The following is an 18537-nucleotide window of genomic DNA, read 5'->3' as shown; positions in this document are numbered from 1 at the left end:
CTGGTGGCACAGTGCATAGTCATCTGCTGGCAAGTCCTCTGTGCCTTGACATAAACAACACAGGAACAGTGTCCTGGAAAAATGTCCTTTATTTTCAATAAGGGGGATTCTTGTAGCTCTTTGGTCTGCTTTTTCTTCTGGTGCTTACAGACACAAACACTTCCATTCACTCTTCGATCGTACCAACCTTAATCTTTGCATTATGAATGTCTACAAATGTAAATTAATGGAATTAATTATAGGAAGCATTTGATAAATAAGATTTTCAACTGATTCAATTATTTCAGGTAAACTCTGACCTAAACACTGAGCCTGGTGAGCCACAGCCATCTTCTTTGCCTGTGAAATTCTTCAGAGCAGAGGCCCTGTCAGAAGAACGGAACATCTCAGGCTTTGTTCCAACTGCAAGATTAAAACAGTCTCAAAAGCACATTAAATGCAATGACCTTCCATCCTTGTTGCTAACTGTTGCTCCTGAGTGTCCAGAGTAAGCTTAAAATACTTGCTGGCACACAGGAATGTGTTGGCACATTCCGCTTCAGGCCACACGAGCAAAGATTTAAGCCTCAAAAATCTGACGGCAAGTGTGCTCTGTTCTAGAAATGTTTTCACCCTATGTTTGTATATAGGCATAAACTCTGAAATAAGTGTGGATGTTAGGTGAATTTGGACTTGCAAGGGAGACTTATGCGTAGCTCACAGTCAGTCCTGTCCATTCACTGATGGGCTTTCCCATTACAGGGACTTTGGCGATAAAGAATGCTATCCCTGCTGCGGGCAAATGAGTCAGACCTGAACGTCTGATGTGAAGATGATTCACAATTTGTGATGGATGTGATTTTGACACTGTTTGACATTTTAGAGGAGTAGATGTTTGAAGTAACTTACTTTTAGATGAAATCTACCAATGGAATGAGGAAAACAAATAAGCAGAAAGCCTGTTACCTGGTGGAACATGGATAGGCACTGTATGAGAGGTCAGTGTGCTCGCTCAGGGCATTTTCAGGAAGCCGTTGCATAGTGCTTTCGCAGCTCCTTCCTTTCCAGTCCCAGCACTGGTGCATGAGACGCCTTTCTCCCACTGGCACTCTCCCTCGGTGCATGCTGCTCGCCCTGCCCTCAGCCTCTCGCTGGGAAAAAGGCTGGTGTGTAGGCTGGAACGCTGGAAGTAATTTTCTATGGGTTTCTTTGATAGATTTCATTGAGACTTTCTGCCAGGCTGCAATAGCATTACTTACAGGCAAGAGGGCTTTTACTTTAGGAAAATCTCATGACAGACCGCAGACTCTTGGTAGGGAAAGCTACTGCCAGTGGTGAGTCTTCAGAGTCAAGCCAGCAGGCAGCTCCTGCTCCCTCCTATGCAGTATTCTCCTTGATAAATAAACTTGCTATTTCATTTTCAGAGAAAGAAGGTAAATGACACACTCTTTTGATGCAGTCACTGACCAGTGACTGATATTGAAGATGGTGTTTTGTGCACACTTACAAATAAATATGCTTTTACGAGTAAGGATGTTGAAAATCAAGGCGTCCTGGTCATTTTTATGACCCCACAGTCATAAAACCCAGTAGGCTCAGCTCTGGTTCACAGAGCTGGCCAACGTTTTGTGTCTGAATTTAGACTGATTAGAAATGTAAACTCTTCATATTCCTTCCGTCTTTCACCACTGCATTTTAATTTTAAGAGAATTCTGTGAGTGCATGTTAAAATTGTCTTTAAAAAAGGGACCTTCAGTTTGATTTTTCCTTTTTTTCTCAGTACATTAATAAAAGAAGGCTGGAAAATATGCATGATAGTGACAAATATAATAACTAATCTATATCTTTGATAATCCTGCCTGGTAATGGTGAATGAGAAAGATTTCCAGCTTGATAATGTTATGCATATGCTGCTTGGTATAAAACACCAGGTTCAGGAGAGTGTAATCAATCTTTAGTGTCTTAGTATATCAGTGTCACAGTTTTCTAAGACAGGCACACATTCTGAAGGAAACAGCCTCACTATATTTATATATATGCGTGTATATTCAAGGGACTTATTTGAGCCGTGCGGTTTTGGAATAAATAAATGTAGTTCCATCACCAGACTCAGCACTTCTGTGTGACCTCTGTAAGCCCTGCAGGACACCAAGCAAGAGATATTTCTGTCACTTCTTTCATTCACATTCGGTTCCAATTTTCAAACTGGACTCTCTGTGCTATAAATCATACAATTCTTATGTTGAATAACACTGCAGAGTGGCTTTAGAAGGATAATTAAACCCTCTCAAGATGGTGCAATTCTTCATTTTCAAAGACGGTTTGATTTAATTTCTATTACTGAAAATTTATATGAGATAGTTTAATAGTCTTTTCTCACTATACATAGATGTATGAGGTGCTTGAGTTATATTTTTTTCTAGAAAAATATTTATCTTCCTAATTGTTTGGCCTAAATGAGTTATAGAGTTAGTCAGGAAGTGCCAGAAAGTTACCAGCCTTTTAAAAGTGGGTAATTGTTTCCTTTTTCTGGTATGGACATCAAGTAAATGTGTGCAGATCGCCTTATAATTGTCATTTACTTAAGTTTTTAGAGTTACCAGTACACTGTAATCAGGGTTATGAAGAACTGTACATACAGTGCTGTCTGTTATTCGTACACGACGCACGTGCACACAGCCATGCACAGCCACACACAGCCTTCCAAATGTATTAGAATTTTGTTGAACACTTTAGTTCCTAATTTTATTTGAAAACTGTCACTCTCCTTGCTTTAAAGACTTTTTCCTTTTTTAAAAAATGTATTTGTTTATGTTTATTAATTTTGAACATTCCACCTATAAATTTTATAAGTTTCTTTTATAATTGGCAGTGGTTTAAGACTTCTTATTAACAAATTCCTTGCAACATTCCTTTGGACATGTAATACTATTATTAAAATAGTGACAAACATCTGAAAAGTTACTTAGAGAACAAGAATTCTCTTTTGGGCAGTAAATCTCAAGTAGAAATATAAGTCAATCAACTGTGCAGGTGAATTGCATAGTAAAATGATTTGATTAACTGAACTCAACTGTCATGTGGATGAGAGAGATTTGGGTTTATATGGTTTGTTTGGATTTCTAGAAAGCTTAAAGCAAAATTCTTAAGGCTGTTAAGGACACTGCTGAGCCCAAAGGATAAGTACAAATGCCATTATGTTCATACAAAATTGCATGTTATGACAGAAAATAGACATAAATGTTTATTTTCTTAGTAGAGGCTGTTACCACAGGAGTTCAACAGGGATATGTGTGTTCAACATGTAATTTTAGAGGAGGAGCAAATAGTGAAGAGACAAGTCTTTCAAATTGTATTAAATTATTCAGGGTAATAAAGACCAGGGATGTGTGTGAAGAATTGCAGGAAGACCATAAGAAGCTGAGTGTAGAAAGGCATGTGCAAGTCCATGTAGATTAATACAGAGTGATGGACATGAGGAAAAATCCAGAAAAAACTCCAGAAAAAGAAAGGATGAGTTCTGTGTTGACCATCATCACTTTGGAGGAAGATCTTGGGGTTGAAGTAGATCATTCTATGAAAACTCAATATGCTCAAGAGCTTCCAAAACCCAAACCAAATATTAGAAATCATTAGAAGAGGAAGAAACAAAACAGACAACATACGTTGATTCAACTATGAATCCTTGGTGTGCCAGCACCTTAAACGCTGTTTTTAGTTCTGGTTTGCCTATTTCAAAATGGATAGCATAAAATTTTAAAGGGTTTAGAGGAAAATGAGCTTAACAAGAGTGTGGAGAAGCATCCTTATAAGGAGCAACCAAATGGGCTTGGAGTCTTCAATCTGAAAATCTGTTCTGTAGAGGCACCACCATTCACTGTCTCTTCTAAAAGAAGTATGTAAAATGAGCAGCAAAAAGATACAGTGCTTATGAGATATGGAGATTATTCCAAACTCAGGATAAATACAGTACCACCCATCAGAAAATAAATTAAAACAGTCTGAACCAAGCCACTATGATTAAAACCAAAATTCCTCAATAGCATAGCATTTCTGGACTAGCATCTTCTGCATAGGACCTTAAATCCCCCTTAGTATAGGAAAAGTGTAAGGTGGACAAATAGGAGTTTTGAGCAGGTTTAGAAAGCATGCTGTGCATAGTCCAGTGAGTGTGAATTTTATTTTGAAAAAAAATGTCAGGCATTATAAAAAAAATAGGGCTAAATATGTGATGATAAATTTTGGAAGAGTCGGTGCGGTTTTTCTAGACGTTTGATTTGTTAATTGAGCATTTATTAAATGCTTTGAAGAATTCAGCAACTGTGTGAATTAATTTAGCCTTGATTTTCAAAAGCTTTTGGCAAGGTTCATGCCAAAAGATTTTAAAGTGGCTAGGTTGTCTTGAGATAAAAGAAAGTTCTCTTGTAGATTAGCAACTGATTAAGAGACAGAAAACGATATTTAGGAATTGTCAGCTTTGGGACGGAGTAAATGGACCCCTGATCCCATAGGTGTATGTTCAGTACATATATAAAAGATAGATACAGAAAAAAGGGTGAACAGTGAGATGATGCATTTTTTGCAAATATGTTTAGGATGGTCAAATTAATTCGACTTTTGGTAATTAAGGGATTTGACCTTCTGACACACAAGGAGAAGCTGAAAGAGCTGGGACTGTTCAGCCTGGAGAGGAGAAGGCTCAGGGGGACCTTGTCCATGTGTTCAAATACCCGATGGAGACATTAAAGAAGATGGAGCCAGGGTCGGCTCAGTGGTGCCCATGACTGGACAAGAGGCAATGGGCGCAAACCAAAACACAAGAAAATTCATTTTGTGTAAGGAACCACTTTATTATATTGAGGGTGGTCAAATACTGGCACAGGCTGCCCAGAGAGGTTGTGGAGTCTCCATCCTTGGAGATACTCAAAACCTGACTGGACATGGTCCTGGGCAGCCAGCTGTAGCAGGGTGTGGGACTGGATGGTCTCCAGAGGTGCCTTGTGAAATCTTAACTGCTGTGAAGAGTGGGGAATGATCTCACAGAGTTGAATGTTTCAGTTTTGAAAGGATGGATAAATATAGTATCAGTAAGTGCAAATACTGCATACGAGGAAAACCAACCACACCTATATATTTCACAAGAACAGGATCTAAATTCACTACTGCCACTCAAAAAAAAGAAAATAATAAAAATTAAAAATTGTGATTTACTGTTGAAAGCTGCCTGCACAACATCTTTGATAATTAATGCCACTCATAAAGGCAAATAAAATCTTAGTACTTAGCAGAAAAGAAGTTGAAAACAGGACAGGAATTGTCCCTCTTCCTTTGTAGAAATCATTGGTCCATCCTGTTGGGAATACTCAAAAGGAGTCTGGTAGGACTGGAAAAAACGAGAAAGGGATGGTGAGGAGGACGGATGGCTCTGTGCAAGGTGGGGCTAATAAACAAAGGTTCTTCCACTTGCAAACAGATGACTCAGGTGTGATATCGTACGATTATGAATGGTATAGAGAAAGTGAATGAGAAGTGGTTATTCCCTGTGTTATTGTACACAAAGTAGAGAACATCCGTCAAAATAAAAAACAAACAAACCACTGAAGTGCAACTTTTTTCATGTAATTCAGTGTCATTAAATGACAGAGCCTGTTATCCCAGAACCCTTTGGTGGCCAAGTGCTTGAATGAATTGAAAGTGCAGTTAGATGAAGTAGTGGAGAACAGGTTCATTGAGAGGCTCCGTGTGACCTTGTGAGCTTTGATTCAGGAGATCTTTGAAACTTCTTGCTACTGGGAGGGTGTTTTGCTGACTGGCTGAATACTGAGCAAAAGTGAATTCCAAATCAAATATAAGAACAAATGCAATTTATTATATTACACTATAAAGGAAAAAAATAGCATGCAATATGATAAAAGGAAACTACTAGTTATTATGCACTATATGATGAAAAAGCAACAGGAATGAAGCATCAGATCATTACTGCAAAGTGTTACAGAGACTAAGAAAAGGATACATCACCATTTACCACCTTAACACCATCCAGGCCCACACTTCAGCTGGGAAGCCCCGTTGCAGTCGGCGCCAGTAGTCTCTTGGTAATGGGGAAAATTCCTGCATGGTGCGTCCGTCCATAGGTGAGGCTTCTGGCCCGGCCCTGGAGCTTGCCCGCCTTTATACTAAGTGAAAAACAAAAATAGTTTACACACCTAGTGTATGCAAACTTTTAAGTTTAGGTTAAGTGCAGGTGTGCACCATCTCATGATCTGTAAGGTTCACATACGCCAGGGACGTTGGCCAGATGCCTGAGCGCGGTGGGGTTACTGTCATGACACAGCTGCACACAGTATTTATCGTCTGGATGTTCCTGCTCGTATCCTGCTTTCTGTGGGGGCTCAAGACAAACACCACCTGCTCATTGAAGTTGTCCTTGAGCTCCCTGAACTCACTGTTCAAGTCAAGTGATCCCTAGTTAAAGACAAAGGCTTTTTCGTAAGCAGTAATCTATTTAATAAATTTCCACCACCGAGGGTGTACTGGAAAATGCCATTCCTAGACTTACTGCTGTCACTTACACCTTTTCCTTAATCACCTGCTACAGGTTAGAGTTGGAAACAGGGCACTTGTCTAGGTGTATCTTTGGTTTGGTTCTTAACTTGTTGGAAAAGGTGGGCTGCTGAAACCTAGGGCAAGAATGGTAATGTCTTTTCTCTTTGCAAGCCGACATCTTCCTGCTTACCCAGTTTTGGTTCTTTTCTCAAAGGAACACTTACAACAGTATTTTTTCCTTTCATGTCAAAAAAGCATGTGTTTAATTGTGACTGCTGTATGATGAACAGAATGGCAAAAGATGTGTGGTATCTTTAGGCATAAGGGAGCTTTGCATCACTTTCTCAAAGTTTTTTTACACCAGGCCACATCCTTATATCCAGCTTTACTGAATAAGAAATTCATGACTTGCAAGTTTTATGGGTGAGACCCAAGATCTATATTCCTTTTTCCTAAACAAGATTTTTATTTATTTTGTTCATTTATTTATTTATTTATTTTAATTGAAGACATTATAGATTCCTTTAAAAAACACTCATATTGTAGTACTGAGTTCAAATTTCTTATCCTCAGAGCTTTTCAGGGGCATTCATTCCTCTCTCCTAGCCATATATTATTTGTTGTACAGTGCCGTCCACCCTCACAAAATCATAATCCTTATAACACCAGCTGATTAGACTTTGGTTTTCTCTTGAGGCTTTGGGTGCCCTTGCAAGCCCTGTCTTCAGGCTGACATTCCAGTGAAATCAGTTCCACTTCAGTCACAATGAGGATTATGCTACTCTGATTAGGCACCTTAATTAAAATTTCCAGTTGGAATCTTTCTTATGTTCTGTTGCACAAAGACACCAAACCATCACCCTCTGCAACTCCTTAATCGGATGGTATATATTTATACAGAATTTATTACCATACCACCAAGGTTCTCCTGGAAATGCACATGTGCATTAGAGTTTATGGGCATGACTTCTAAACTCTGATTACTTGAAGTGATCCGGAGGGAGCTGGGAGGGCCATGGAGCAGCCTGTGAACCCTGGAAAGCTGTTCATCGTTTTAGGGATTAACTGATATGTCATTATCACTAAATAAGTCAAGGGAGGAGTGTTTGTCTCGGGCAGACAGGTTCCCCAGGCACTGGTGGCGAGGGGGTCATGCTTGCAGCAGCTGGGGTGTGTGTGGGGAGGGGATGAGCTGGCAGTGGGCAGCTCACCCTGCCTCCGCTCCTGGGGTTTATCTCAGGCTGAGGGGTATCTTGGTGCACAGGGTGGCTCCTGGGCTTCAGGCTGGAGGAGTTGGGTCTTCCTCTGGACCACCAACCACATCCTGGGTGGTTTGCATCTTCTTCGTGTTCATCTCAAAAAGTTTTTATTTGTGTTTCAGTTTTGTGTTGTCTTGCTGAAAGTCAGGAAATTCTGCCCCTGCTAACTTTGGTAAGCAAGGGCTTTTTGGTTTTTGTGGGTTTATTCTCTCCAGGCAACCTTAAGCTTTACAGGCTTGTTTATAGTTGTTTATAGACTATTTTAAAATTCTTTATAATGCCCCACAGTATGTTCCCTTGAAATATCAAGATTGTGGATTCCTGTATTTGCAAAACACCCATTGGAACAGATCTTGCTTTTTTATTGAGATCAATTTTGTACATAAATTATGAGTGTGAGTAGCAGTTACTCTTTTGGAGAGGGTTTCACATTCAAAGAAATCAAAAATATTGTATGAAGAATACATGTAGATCTATCAGGAACCCTTAACTAGTTTTAGTGTAAATGGTTCCTGTGCTGCGTTTCTGTGGGCTGTGGTTTTGCCATCCTTATTCAGGCTGAGCAATCCTCTGTGATATTCCTACTGAAATCCCTGAAATAACTTTCAGAGTTAGCATCTGCTTAAGTGATTAAGATGAAAGAGCCAGACCTTTGGGGTAAGATCCAAAGCCTATTGCTGCTGATAAGATTTTTTCTATGTACTTCTGTGGCAGCTTTAGATCAACATGCTTTGACTTGTGGCATTTATGTAGATGAATGTTGAAGAGGAGAATCAATTTTTTTGACTAAAGGTTGTATTTAAATCTATTTTCCATCTTTTTTTTTTTCCAACATAAATTTCAGTATTTTACTAAGAATTATAATTTTTCATGCCATTAAAATGATATCTTATTTTATATAGGTGCATCCATTCAGACTTGAATTTATTTTTATGTTATTAGTTTTATTTTCAGAATTGATTGTAGTCAGCATTGTTATTCAATCAGTCTCATCTGAATTTTTCACTATTCTGCTGGGGCCAAGTAGAAGAAAAACATCAGATAGGGCACTGAACAGCTTGCATAAACAGTTCTTGAGACAGCTATATCTATTTTGAGTTCCCAATAGACACTTTAAATTAGCATGAAAAGCAAGATTATTACAGTTTTGGGTACTTTGATGATCTAAGCTCTCAAGACATTGAATCCCCTTTTTCTCAAAGCTTTTGTTCAGACTCCCTCACTGCATAAAAAACAGGGTCTGCCTTCCTTTTCTTATCCTTCCCTCCAAACCACTTGACTCCAGAGTGGGCAAATCTTACACTGCTAATAGTGCTTAAAATGGATAAACTCTGGCATGGATAAATTCTGGCATGTTGAATGTACGAAAAATTATGGTGAATCACTGGCAAAAAGTCCAGCCAGAGGATTCTCCTGTGTATCACAAAGGTTTTTAAAGAGTCACTGCAAATATGCTACTGAGGATCTAAACCAGCCGGTGATCAGAATTTGACCCTTGTGTAGTCAGCTGTCCCCCTCCGTAGTTTAGAATGCTGTACTCCAGTACACTTGAAGGTTGTGCCCCTTAGCGACCCATCCTCATCAAGACTGTTATTACAAATTATTTTTGATTTTTTCCCCCGCCTAAAGCTGATTGTGTTAGCTCGGTGACTTAACAAGTGTTTTTTGAATTTTGAATAATTAATGTAGCACGTAAGAGTAGGCTGTTCTTTTTGATGCTTACCACTCACTTTGCTTAGAGGATCCCAGAAGGATGCAGTGGAAGAGAAGCAGTACAACAGTGCAATGTCCCTTTCCTCTCCCACCCATCCTCAGCAAGGGGATGCTGTTCTCCTTAAGCTAACTCAGAAGCACAGATTACTCTCTCAGGCCTATGGTATCTTTCTGATATATGTGTCTTTGAACTTTTTGCAAGGATTTTGGTAATTTGTTCAGTGTCTTTATTCTTTCTTACAGGATTTTCTTTGAAAGAAGTATTTCAAAAGCCTCTATTACAGTAGTAGCTTTCCAGTTTTGTGATACTCCAGCCTCCAGAATCTGGTTTTCAAACTCTCTGTTGAATCAGGCTGGAAGCAGACATCTGAAGTGACTGTTTAGCAAAATAATTATTTTTTCCCAGTGGTCTAGAGTGAAAAATATGCAAATATGAATAAAATTAGCTCATTTGGAAGGCACTGAGCTTTAATGAATAACCATTTATATAACAGCAAAATAAAGCAAATTAAAATTTGTTGTGAACACAAGCTCTTTTAAAAGGACAAATTAAGTGAACATACTGAGAGTTAAATCAAGACACTGGAGGCTTTAGTAAGCCTGTTCTCTGCGTGAGGAGTGCTGAATGAAGGAGGAATCAAACAAGACCTGCACAGAATTGGCACCAAAGTATTTTTGTTTCTAGCCTAACTCTATATAATAACACACTGAGTTTGAAATCTTACTCAAGTACATCACTTGAGGTGAAACAATGAGGAGAACTGATCTCTTGCCCATAACCCTTGTACACAGATTTCCTCATAAACATCAGTTTCACTGGAGGGTTTGTTTGTTGATGCTGCATCTATATCTGGAAATTAGCATCAAGCTGGGTGTTTCTGATCTGTGCAAGGCTGGATGGTTTTAAAGGGGAAAAAAAAGAACAACAGCAAGAAGGAAATACTGCAAATGTCTGCTTTGGGTTTGGGTTTTTTTTTTCCCTTCTTGGTCAGTCTAAGCAATGTAATTCCATAGTTAATGGAATTTATACAGAACAGTACAAGACCGGTATAACTCTAGGTTTTATGTGAGAATTATTTTCTCTGCAGTATCTAAATGTCTTTATTTTGGCTGTATTTATGTAAATATTGACTCTTCTTGCATATTATGAAAACAAAGATGAGTTGCAAGTCATTTTTTACTGCAGAAGCACAGCAAAAACTCCATCCTCAACAGAATGCATTAGCCTACCTCCACAAAGTGGTCAGGTTGTACCAAAAATCTCCACTCGGTGCTGTGAGCCTTCAGCTAGTGCAACCGATGAATGACACATGATCTGTCTCAAAGAGCTTATTCCCACTCTTTGCACATATTCTCTGTGAGATCAAATGAGTCCAGTTTAATGGCACTATAAAGCATGTTCTAACATCTTAAGGTAAATATGAGCATGTACCAGCAAACGTGAGCAGGAGGTTGAACCAGATGACCTCCTGAGGTCCTTTCCATCTCCAACTTATTCTGTGACGCTGTGATTCTTTCCTTGTCTTTGATAGAGATGATTCACTGTTACTAAAAACAAGTGAGAAAAAAAAGTGGAGAGCCTGAAATTTCTGCTGCACAAGTGAATGAAAGGATGGGACACTTGTAGAGTGGCACAAGATAAAGCCTGTATAGAAACCAAGGCAGAGGTTTATATCATCCAGAAAAGAAGGCAGCAACTTCATGAAGTTCATAAGAGATATCAGTATTTGTATCCAACTTAGATAATAAACAATAGGTATTTTGATGTGTCATGATATGGGAAGCATTTGTGGATGGATAAATGGAATGTTAAGCTTAATTTTTAAAATGTAACTTGTACTACCAAGCAGAATATTTTGTTTCTGCTTGTATTTTTTCCTTATAAAAAAATTGCTTGTGTTTTTTGCAGTTATAAAAAAAATTGCCAAACATAAGTCAGACAACTATTAACTGTGCACCTAAGCTGTATGGAACAAAAGGCATTTATTTGATGCTTACTCATATTTTATGCTAGTGCTAGTAAAACCTTTCCTGAGCATTTGAGCCAGGGTAGTGGGGCCTTTCCTCCAGCTGTAAAAGTCTTCATTTCAGAAAAAGAGTGAGGGGAGGTCTGCTCTAACCTATAGTGAAGCTTTTGTAGAATCTGGATGTGATAACGGTTCACTTGGCTCACAGATTCCTGTCTCAATTCTGCTGGGCCAGCCAGCAGGTGGTCCTATCTTGTGTGAATAAGTGAGACAAACCTGCAGAACTTGTGTGAACAGCAGTGCGTTTGTACAGCCCTCTTCGAAAACCTCTGCTGTCTGATGGTCACAAATCGTGCCTTTTCACTAAAACTTCATACTGGTTTTATACTGTGGCTAACACTTCATGGTGACATGCTTATGTTCACTGTCCTTAAGTTGATTGCATTGCTAATCTTCCATTTTCTGTATTGTAACAGCTGGAAACAGTGAGAGTGAGGGCCAAGCAGCGGTGAGGAAAATACAAGAAGAAACTTTGACTGGAAAAGGTACCATACTATATCCTTTTCTTTAAGTAACTCTATTCCTCTCTTTTGCTGGCATCTTCTTTTATATGAGGTCCCCTTGTTCATTGTTAAACTTTTTTTTTTTTTTTTAGTTTGGGAAAACTACTTCTTAAAGTAAAACTGACAACAGGGATAAAATGAGTAGGATATTTTAAATTTTGTTTGATTTCTTTACTGTGTGTCATTGCAAAAGGGCTGCCTGCAACTTACAGTCTGCCTGCGTGTGTGTATGGGCACAATGATTTAATAGCTGGGCAGAAAATCAGAATACTAGTCATTTCTGCTAAGGGGAGCATGATAGCAGGTAAGAGTGGGTGTACTCTTTGTCATTGCTGGTCTTGCCTCCCATCATGTTTATAATCCCATAAAAGAGTGGGTGCTTTTTGGGGTAAAAGGTTTCTAAAAGAACATGGATGCCCAACTGGGTTATTTGACCCATGTCGAGAGCTTATAGTCCTTCACAAAATAAAACTGTTTCCTTAAAAATAGATGGACTTTTCATATCAAGCCAAAATTCCCATGTTTTTGTGGTTCTGCTGTTTGGGGTTTTTTAATCTGATGAGTGATCATGTCAGAGGAGGCAAGGAGAGCATAGGTTGATGACTATGAGAAAAGGGATATTGTGCATTATCTGCTGTGTGATTATAATTTGCAATTTATGATGGAGGTTAGTGCATCTAATATTTCCATCTTTTGGATTCACTTGGGTCTAGTTCCTAGCAGCATATGATGATTCACTGCTGCCACTTTGATGTATCATTTCTTGGCACAATAACAGGGCAGTGCTGCTACTCCACCCTATTTAGGATCTTCATGGCTTCTTCTGAGATGTAATTCTGTTTTTGTGCCTCTAATAATTACTGTTATGATCATCAAAATGCATTAATTATTGTGTTAAAAAACGCTTTCATTAAGATTTATCTTTTGACTTAAATAAATGTGCGCCCATAGCCTCAGGACACATGTATGCTAGTTAAAAGCATCATAAATTAAGGCATAGTGAGAAGGATCATGAAAGGAAAAAGGTAATTATTACATCGTTTAAATATTTTGCTAGAAGTTTCTGTACAGAGACCAAAACTATTTGGAATTGTTTACATCATGTGACCTTGGTGAAGCTGAATAAACCAGTGTCTTTCTTATTTTCTCATGTCTGTGTGATCACAAGCTTTTCTAGCACCCCAGTCTTTCTTGATTTTTCTGCTTGAAGTAAGCTGTAACCTTCAGTTATAAACTTTGTCAGGATACAACTGGCAGTTTGAGGAAGCTGAAAGTGTATCTAAAGTTGACTGAAGCTGTTCCTCATTGTAATTATAATGACGGAAGCTTTAGTAATCTCAGGTCCTGGCAGGGCTGACCTAAAAACAAACTGGAAAAGTACTGCCTTTACAGAATTTCTCACTGGCTGAGGGATATTTGTTTGCAAGTGCATTAACCTGTACAAAGGGCTTGTGGGAGTCTGAACAGCAGTCCTGTGTTACTGCTTATCAACGAATTTGCACTGTCCTTTGTAATGGGATGTGTGTGTAGATACTGTGACCAAGACTAGGCTGTGCAAATGTATCACCTTTTCAAAAGCTGCAGTTCAGTATCTGTTTAGTCACTACATAAAAATATTATCAGTAATGTTGACCCTCCTGCCCCCCTCCCCCCCCTATTTCTGAGCATTTTTCATGGCCCATATGAAAAAACTGCCTGCAGAAACTGTTCCTATGTGGAATAAGGGACTCTTGTGGAAGAACTACTCACAACGATGTTGCTGGGCACAGCGTGATCAAGGATTGGGACAATATAGTTATCCTTCTTTTACTATGGGCAATATATATGAGTGGGTGCCATCAGTTTGCTATTCAGATCTCAGATCTCTAATAAAAAGGAAATCTCCTTGCTTGTTAGTAGGTTAGACAGCAAAAGGGAGCAAGGGACCTTGTCCTCTCCTTGTTGCCTGGCTGAGCCATACATAGCACAAACATCCCCAGAGACAGCTCTGGGAAAGGCCAGGCTCGTTGAATGCATGTGATTAGTGTTTTTAAGGCAGTATCATCCTTCTTTGTTTTGTCCCACTGTCTGTCTGGGGCTCTGTCTGCCATCTAAAGGTAGGTAGTTTTACTTGACATAATCTACTCTTACTTCAGGGACAAGTGAGAGTCAGAGCATGTACAAAAGCGATTCCTGTGAAACAGCTGATGAGCTATAACATGTTAGCAGTTTCAGAGGAAGATAAAGGATAATAATAAAAAGGTTGTGCACACAGTTGATGCTTTATTGCAGCAGCATGGCAAGACATGAAGAAAGGACTGACAAAATTTCTGAATAAGGGAGGCAGGAAGCCTGGTTTCCCATGCTGGAGGCATTCAAATGAAAGCCAGTGCCAAAAGATGGCAGAGTATTGGAGAGGAAAGCAGTTGCAGCCATTCCTCTACAAGGCAGCAATGCTAAAGGACACAGATAATCTGAGCAATGTATCACATCACCTCTTCCTACCACCCATCCTCTCCCACGGTCCTTGGTTCCTCTCCATGCTGGTTCCAGACTGTTTAGGTGTCCTCAGTTTTGGGTCTCTGTGCTGAGTTACCTATTGCTAAATTAAAAAGTGAGGAAGGACGTGGGCAGCTGAGTGAAAGAGAATAAGGTACAGGTCCTTGGGGCATGATAGACACAATTCGCTTGACCATCAGAACCTCCTCCATGATAAAGCAATCAAAGCCCTCAGATATCCAGAACAGACCAGAAGAAGTGCTGCATTGTCATTAAAATTATCACATAGTCACTATTTCCAAAAGACCAAGGGCAACAGATTGCTACGCTCTGAATCATAAAGCTGGGAGAAGCCAGAATGATGTGGGCATTTATCTTGCTTCCATTTGTTCAATTGGGAACTTGTGCTGTTAATAGTAGCAATTATATGGCTGGGAAAATTGTAGATGGCGAGGGATTGCCACAGAGATATTCTAATTGTGTAAGTCTCTAATTTACGCGTAGGGTGTGTCTGTGTCAGTGTGTTTGTTGGTTAGATGAGGAGAACGCTTTCCAGGCAATGCTCAGCTGTTGCCCGCTTGCTGAGCGCGGGTTTGCATCGGGAAGGGCACCGCACGTCCTGACCTGGATGCAATTTGGACAGCACTAGGCTGGGAGGTGAGCTGCAGCAGTAACAGACTGTTAGTGCACACGAGCAAACCTGCAGCTTATCTGAACGAGGAGTCCCCGTGACCTGTCCCTATGTCAGGTCCCCCTAGAGATTAACTTAGACTGATTCAAACCGCTTGTTAATGTAGCCATAATCATAGTTACCAGTCTACAAACTATATCGAATTATAGATTTGGGAAGTTTCTGTGATAAAATCAACTCTCAAAGATACTAGAAAAAATCTTTCCATGTACATAACAGAGTATATCTCCTGATTAAGTTACCCTCAGTTTACATCTTTGCAAATGAGAGCTGGTTTTAGCCTGGTGATTACAAACATACAAATGTTGGAAACTAATATATAAACATGAATGAAAGCTTCATTCATTCCAGCATACGTTCATGAATGCCAATGGAATCAGCAATTAGCAAAAGTTTATGCATAAATATCACTTAGCACAGTATCCAGGAAAGGCTCTCACAATTACAGTGTAGGAGCTGGAGTTGCAACTAGACTCAAAGGAGAAAAAAATTCAAAGTCAGTGAGAAAACAGGGTGTAAAAGTCATATTAAGCACAGACCCCTTCAAAAGGAGAAGCCTGTGTTTAATCACACCCAACATTTTTGTGGCAATTCAAATAAAACCACAATTATAAAACTACACACTAAATCCGCAGCATTCATGAGACTTCCATTTGAAGCCAGGTGAGAAAGGAAGAAGAGACTTTCTCCCTCAGAGTCAGAGGAATGCAGAGGTTAGCACGGTGGTAACCAAATTTGTCATTTACAGTCTGACCCACATCAAGACTGTGGGCCAAGCAGTAGGAGGAATGATATTGCCTTAAAAACACTGCAATTCGCATGCATTCAACAAGCCTGGCTTTTCCCCAGAGCTTTCTCTTGGGACGTTTGTGCTACATATGGCTCAGCCAAGGAATAAGGAGATGACAAGGTCTCTTGCTGCCTTTTACAGTACAACCTGCTACTGAGCAAGGATATTTTCCTTATTATTAGAGATCGAAGAGTTAACCCAAAAGAAGAAGGGGTAATCTAGCTGAGAGGCACCAAGCATAACTGTAGAATAACTCATGGGTGGTTCCCCTGCTGATGCTTGCTGTATGTCAGGCACCAATTTTAACAAGACAGTCCATGTTTTTCTGCTCTGTTTGGTTTTGGCTTTCCCTGCAGGCTAGAAGAAGTCAGCTGCTGAGAGTTCCCAAATTCGCAAACTTTTAGATTGGTTTATGCCCCAGAGTCAGTTGTGTTATTCGCAGCACGTGGGCCAGAGTTGCATAAGGCAGTTCAGCAAAGACTGATGCCTTGACAAAATGTGCAAAAGTGTCACCCAGGACTTTTCCTTGACATGGTATGTCAAAGATGGCTGTATGGAAGTGATCATCCAAGTGGTCAAAAATAGTAGAAAATATTTGTGGTCGAAATGTATTTCTATAAGTGCACTTTATGCATGTGTGACTTTATGCTTGCTTGTGTCAGAATTGCTTTGTATGGTGTAGTTTTGAGGTGTAAAAGCATAACATCCTGAGCTTCTGGCAAGACCTAATGGGGCTACTTTGTCCCTTCTACCACATCCTGCCATTGGCATATCCTTTCTCTACTACTGCCAATGCTGGAAGATCTGTAGGATTGGTTTAAAAAGTTTCCTAGCAATAACAGTGCCATTTCCATCTGCATGGTTTCTTTTTTTATGCTGGTGCATTACCTCCAGTATTTAGCTTTGGCAGGCCAAGGACTGCCCTCAGTTACAGTTGTACAACTGAGCGCCAGGCCTATGAAGATAGGGTGGTGATATGAGCGAGGGGTAAAGAAGTCTCGATCTATGTAGGGCCCTGTGTGGAACTGTGGAGCTCTTCTGCATTGTCATTTGATGATGGGTATAAGAACCTTGCCTAAACATTAACTTCCTTTTCTTTCTGTAGCCTCATCTACGGCTATATCAAGTATATTCCAGCCATATGAAAACATTTGAACCTTGAAAAGTGCTGGATATGTTAAACCTCACCTAAGTCTGTAAGGACTGGATCCTCCAGGTGCTTAAGGGATGGAAGACCCCTTTCTAGAGTCTAAGAAAGTCATGCAGGGGCTAATACAGTTTCTCTGCACTCATAGCACTTCCGTCCCTTACCCAGTAAAGTTGGTGACTTTTTGCTCCATATTAAGTAGGGAAGATTTTATTCCACAGTAAGCTATCTCCAGAGCCCTCTCAATAATTCAGGGGAAAAGTTTGCAAGTCAGTTGTCCTGCTTTTCTGTTGTTTTACATAATACTTTCATACAAAAACATGGTTAAATTCATAAATCCTGCTTGCTTGTGGTTTTTTTTGTGTTGAACTTTTGACTTTCAGTGTAACATGTTACGAGATTTTTCCTTCAGTGCTTGCAGACAGTGAAAACAATAGTTTCCCCTATTTTTTGTGTTTCTGAAGACACCTTAGAAATTGAGCTGTCATGTTAACAGGGTGGCAATTCAGACATTAAGAACAATATGAATGTGGTTCACAGAACTAAAGAAGAGCTGCAGATCTGGATAGGAGATGGAGATAAAGTCTTTCAAATATAAAATGTATTCATAATGCAGGCACAAGCTCTGCCTGTTTCCTAAATTCCCATTTCCATTGGAAATGTGAAACGTATTTCATTAACAGGCTCTTCCACCAGGAAACATGATTTTCTCATATTCAAATTATTTCTAATTGAAACTTAGAGACAAAGAAGTGCACAGGTGTAGCTGTAGGCAGAATAGCAAAGTCCTTTCAGATGTCTTGAAACGATTTTCTGACGGTAAATCACCAAAACTTTGTGAGACTAGTGGGACCAGAGCTCCGAGGATAGGATTTTGCTGATAGTGCTGCCCTACTGAAGGCAATGTGGAGAAAGGGAATTTCAAAATGAAATAGCCTCTGCAAGGCCTGAAAAAGCTCCCATTTCACCCTTTTCCAGGATTTTGATCCTTTTATGTACCTGTAGAGCCATGATGTCAAGCAGTGGCCCGATAAAGGTGCTTCTGGTTTGACACCTCCCATAGTATGCCATTATTTTGTCCAGCCTGAGCAATAGTTGCAGGCAGGTTGTATGAGCTATTTTCTAGACATTGTTTGTTCTCAAGAAAATTGCCTTACTGAAAGATAAAGCTGAGAAAAAGGCAATTTGTTTTCTCTCTAAAATGCTTTCATATCTGTCTTCCAAGATCTACTTTATATAGTCCTAGCTTCTGTGGGTTACATGTAGGGCTTTATAAGTTAATTTCCTTGTAAGAAGTAGAATATGTTTTGTGGAGATGGCAACACAAGCCTTCTATGCTAGGGATCCAGCTGCTAGGAGCATGGAGAACTTGCGGCCTGAAGTAAACATGGGAAAAGCAGAGCC

The 18537-nt window shown here is 39.6% G+C and overlaps 1 protein-coding gene across 4 annotated transcripts in view; it reads left to right on the top strand.

The window, feature by feature from the left end:
- DHRSX (dehydrogenase/reductase X-linked) overlaps positions 1–18537 on the top strand; it is a 167954-nt gene that overhangs the window by 40041 nt on the left and 109376 nt on the right. For all 4 annotated transcript variants that reach the window (XM_056327398.1, XM_056327397.1, XM_056327399.1 and 1 more), the window contains exon 3: positions 11941–12009. In XM_056327398.1, coding sequence (XP_056183373.1) covers positions 11941–12009 — 69 coding nt within the window. The remainder of the gene's footprint in view (positions 1–11940; positions 12010–18537) is intronic.

Source organism: Falco biarmicus, chromosome 2 (assembly GCF_023638135.1).
Source record: "Falco biarmicus isolate bFalBia1 chromosome 2, bFalBia1.pri, whole genome shotgun sequence".
In the NCBI taxonomy this organism is placed as follows: Eukaryota; Metazoa; Chordata; class Aves; order Falconiformes; family Falconidae; genus Falco; species Falco biarmicus.
Note: the sequence above shows the minus strand (reverse complement) of the source record. Positions and strands in the feature narration are given on the sequence as shown.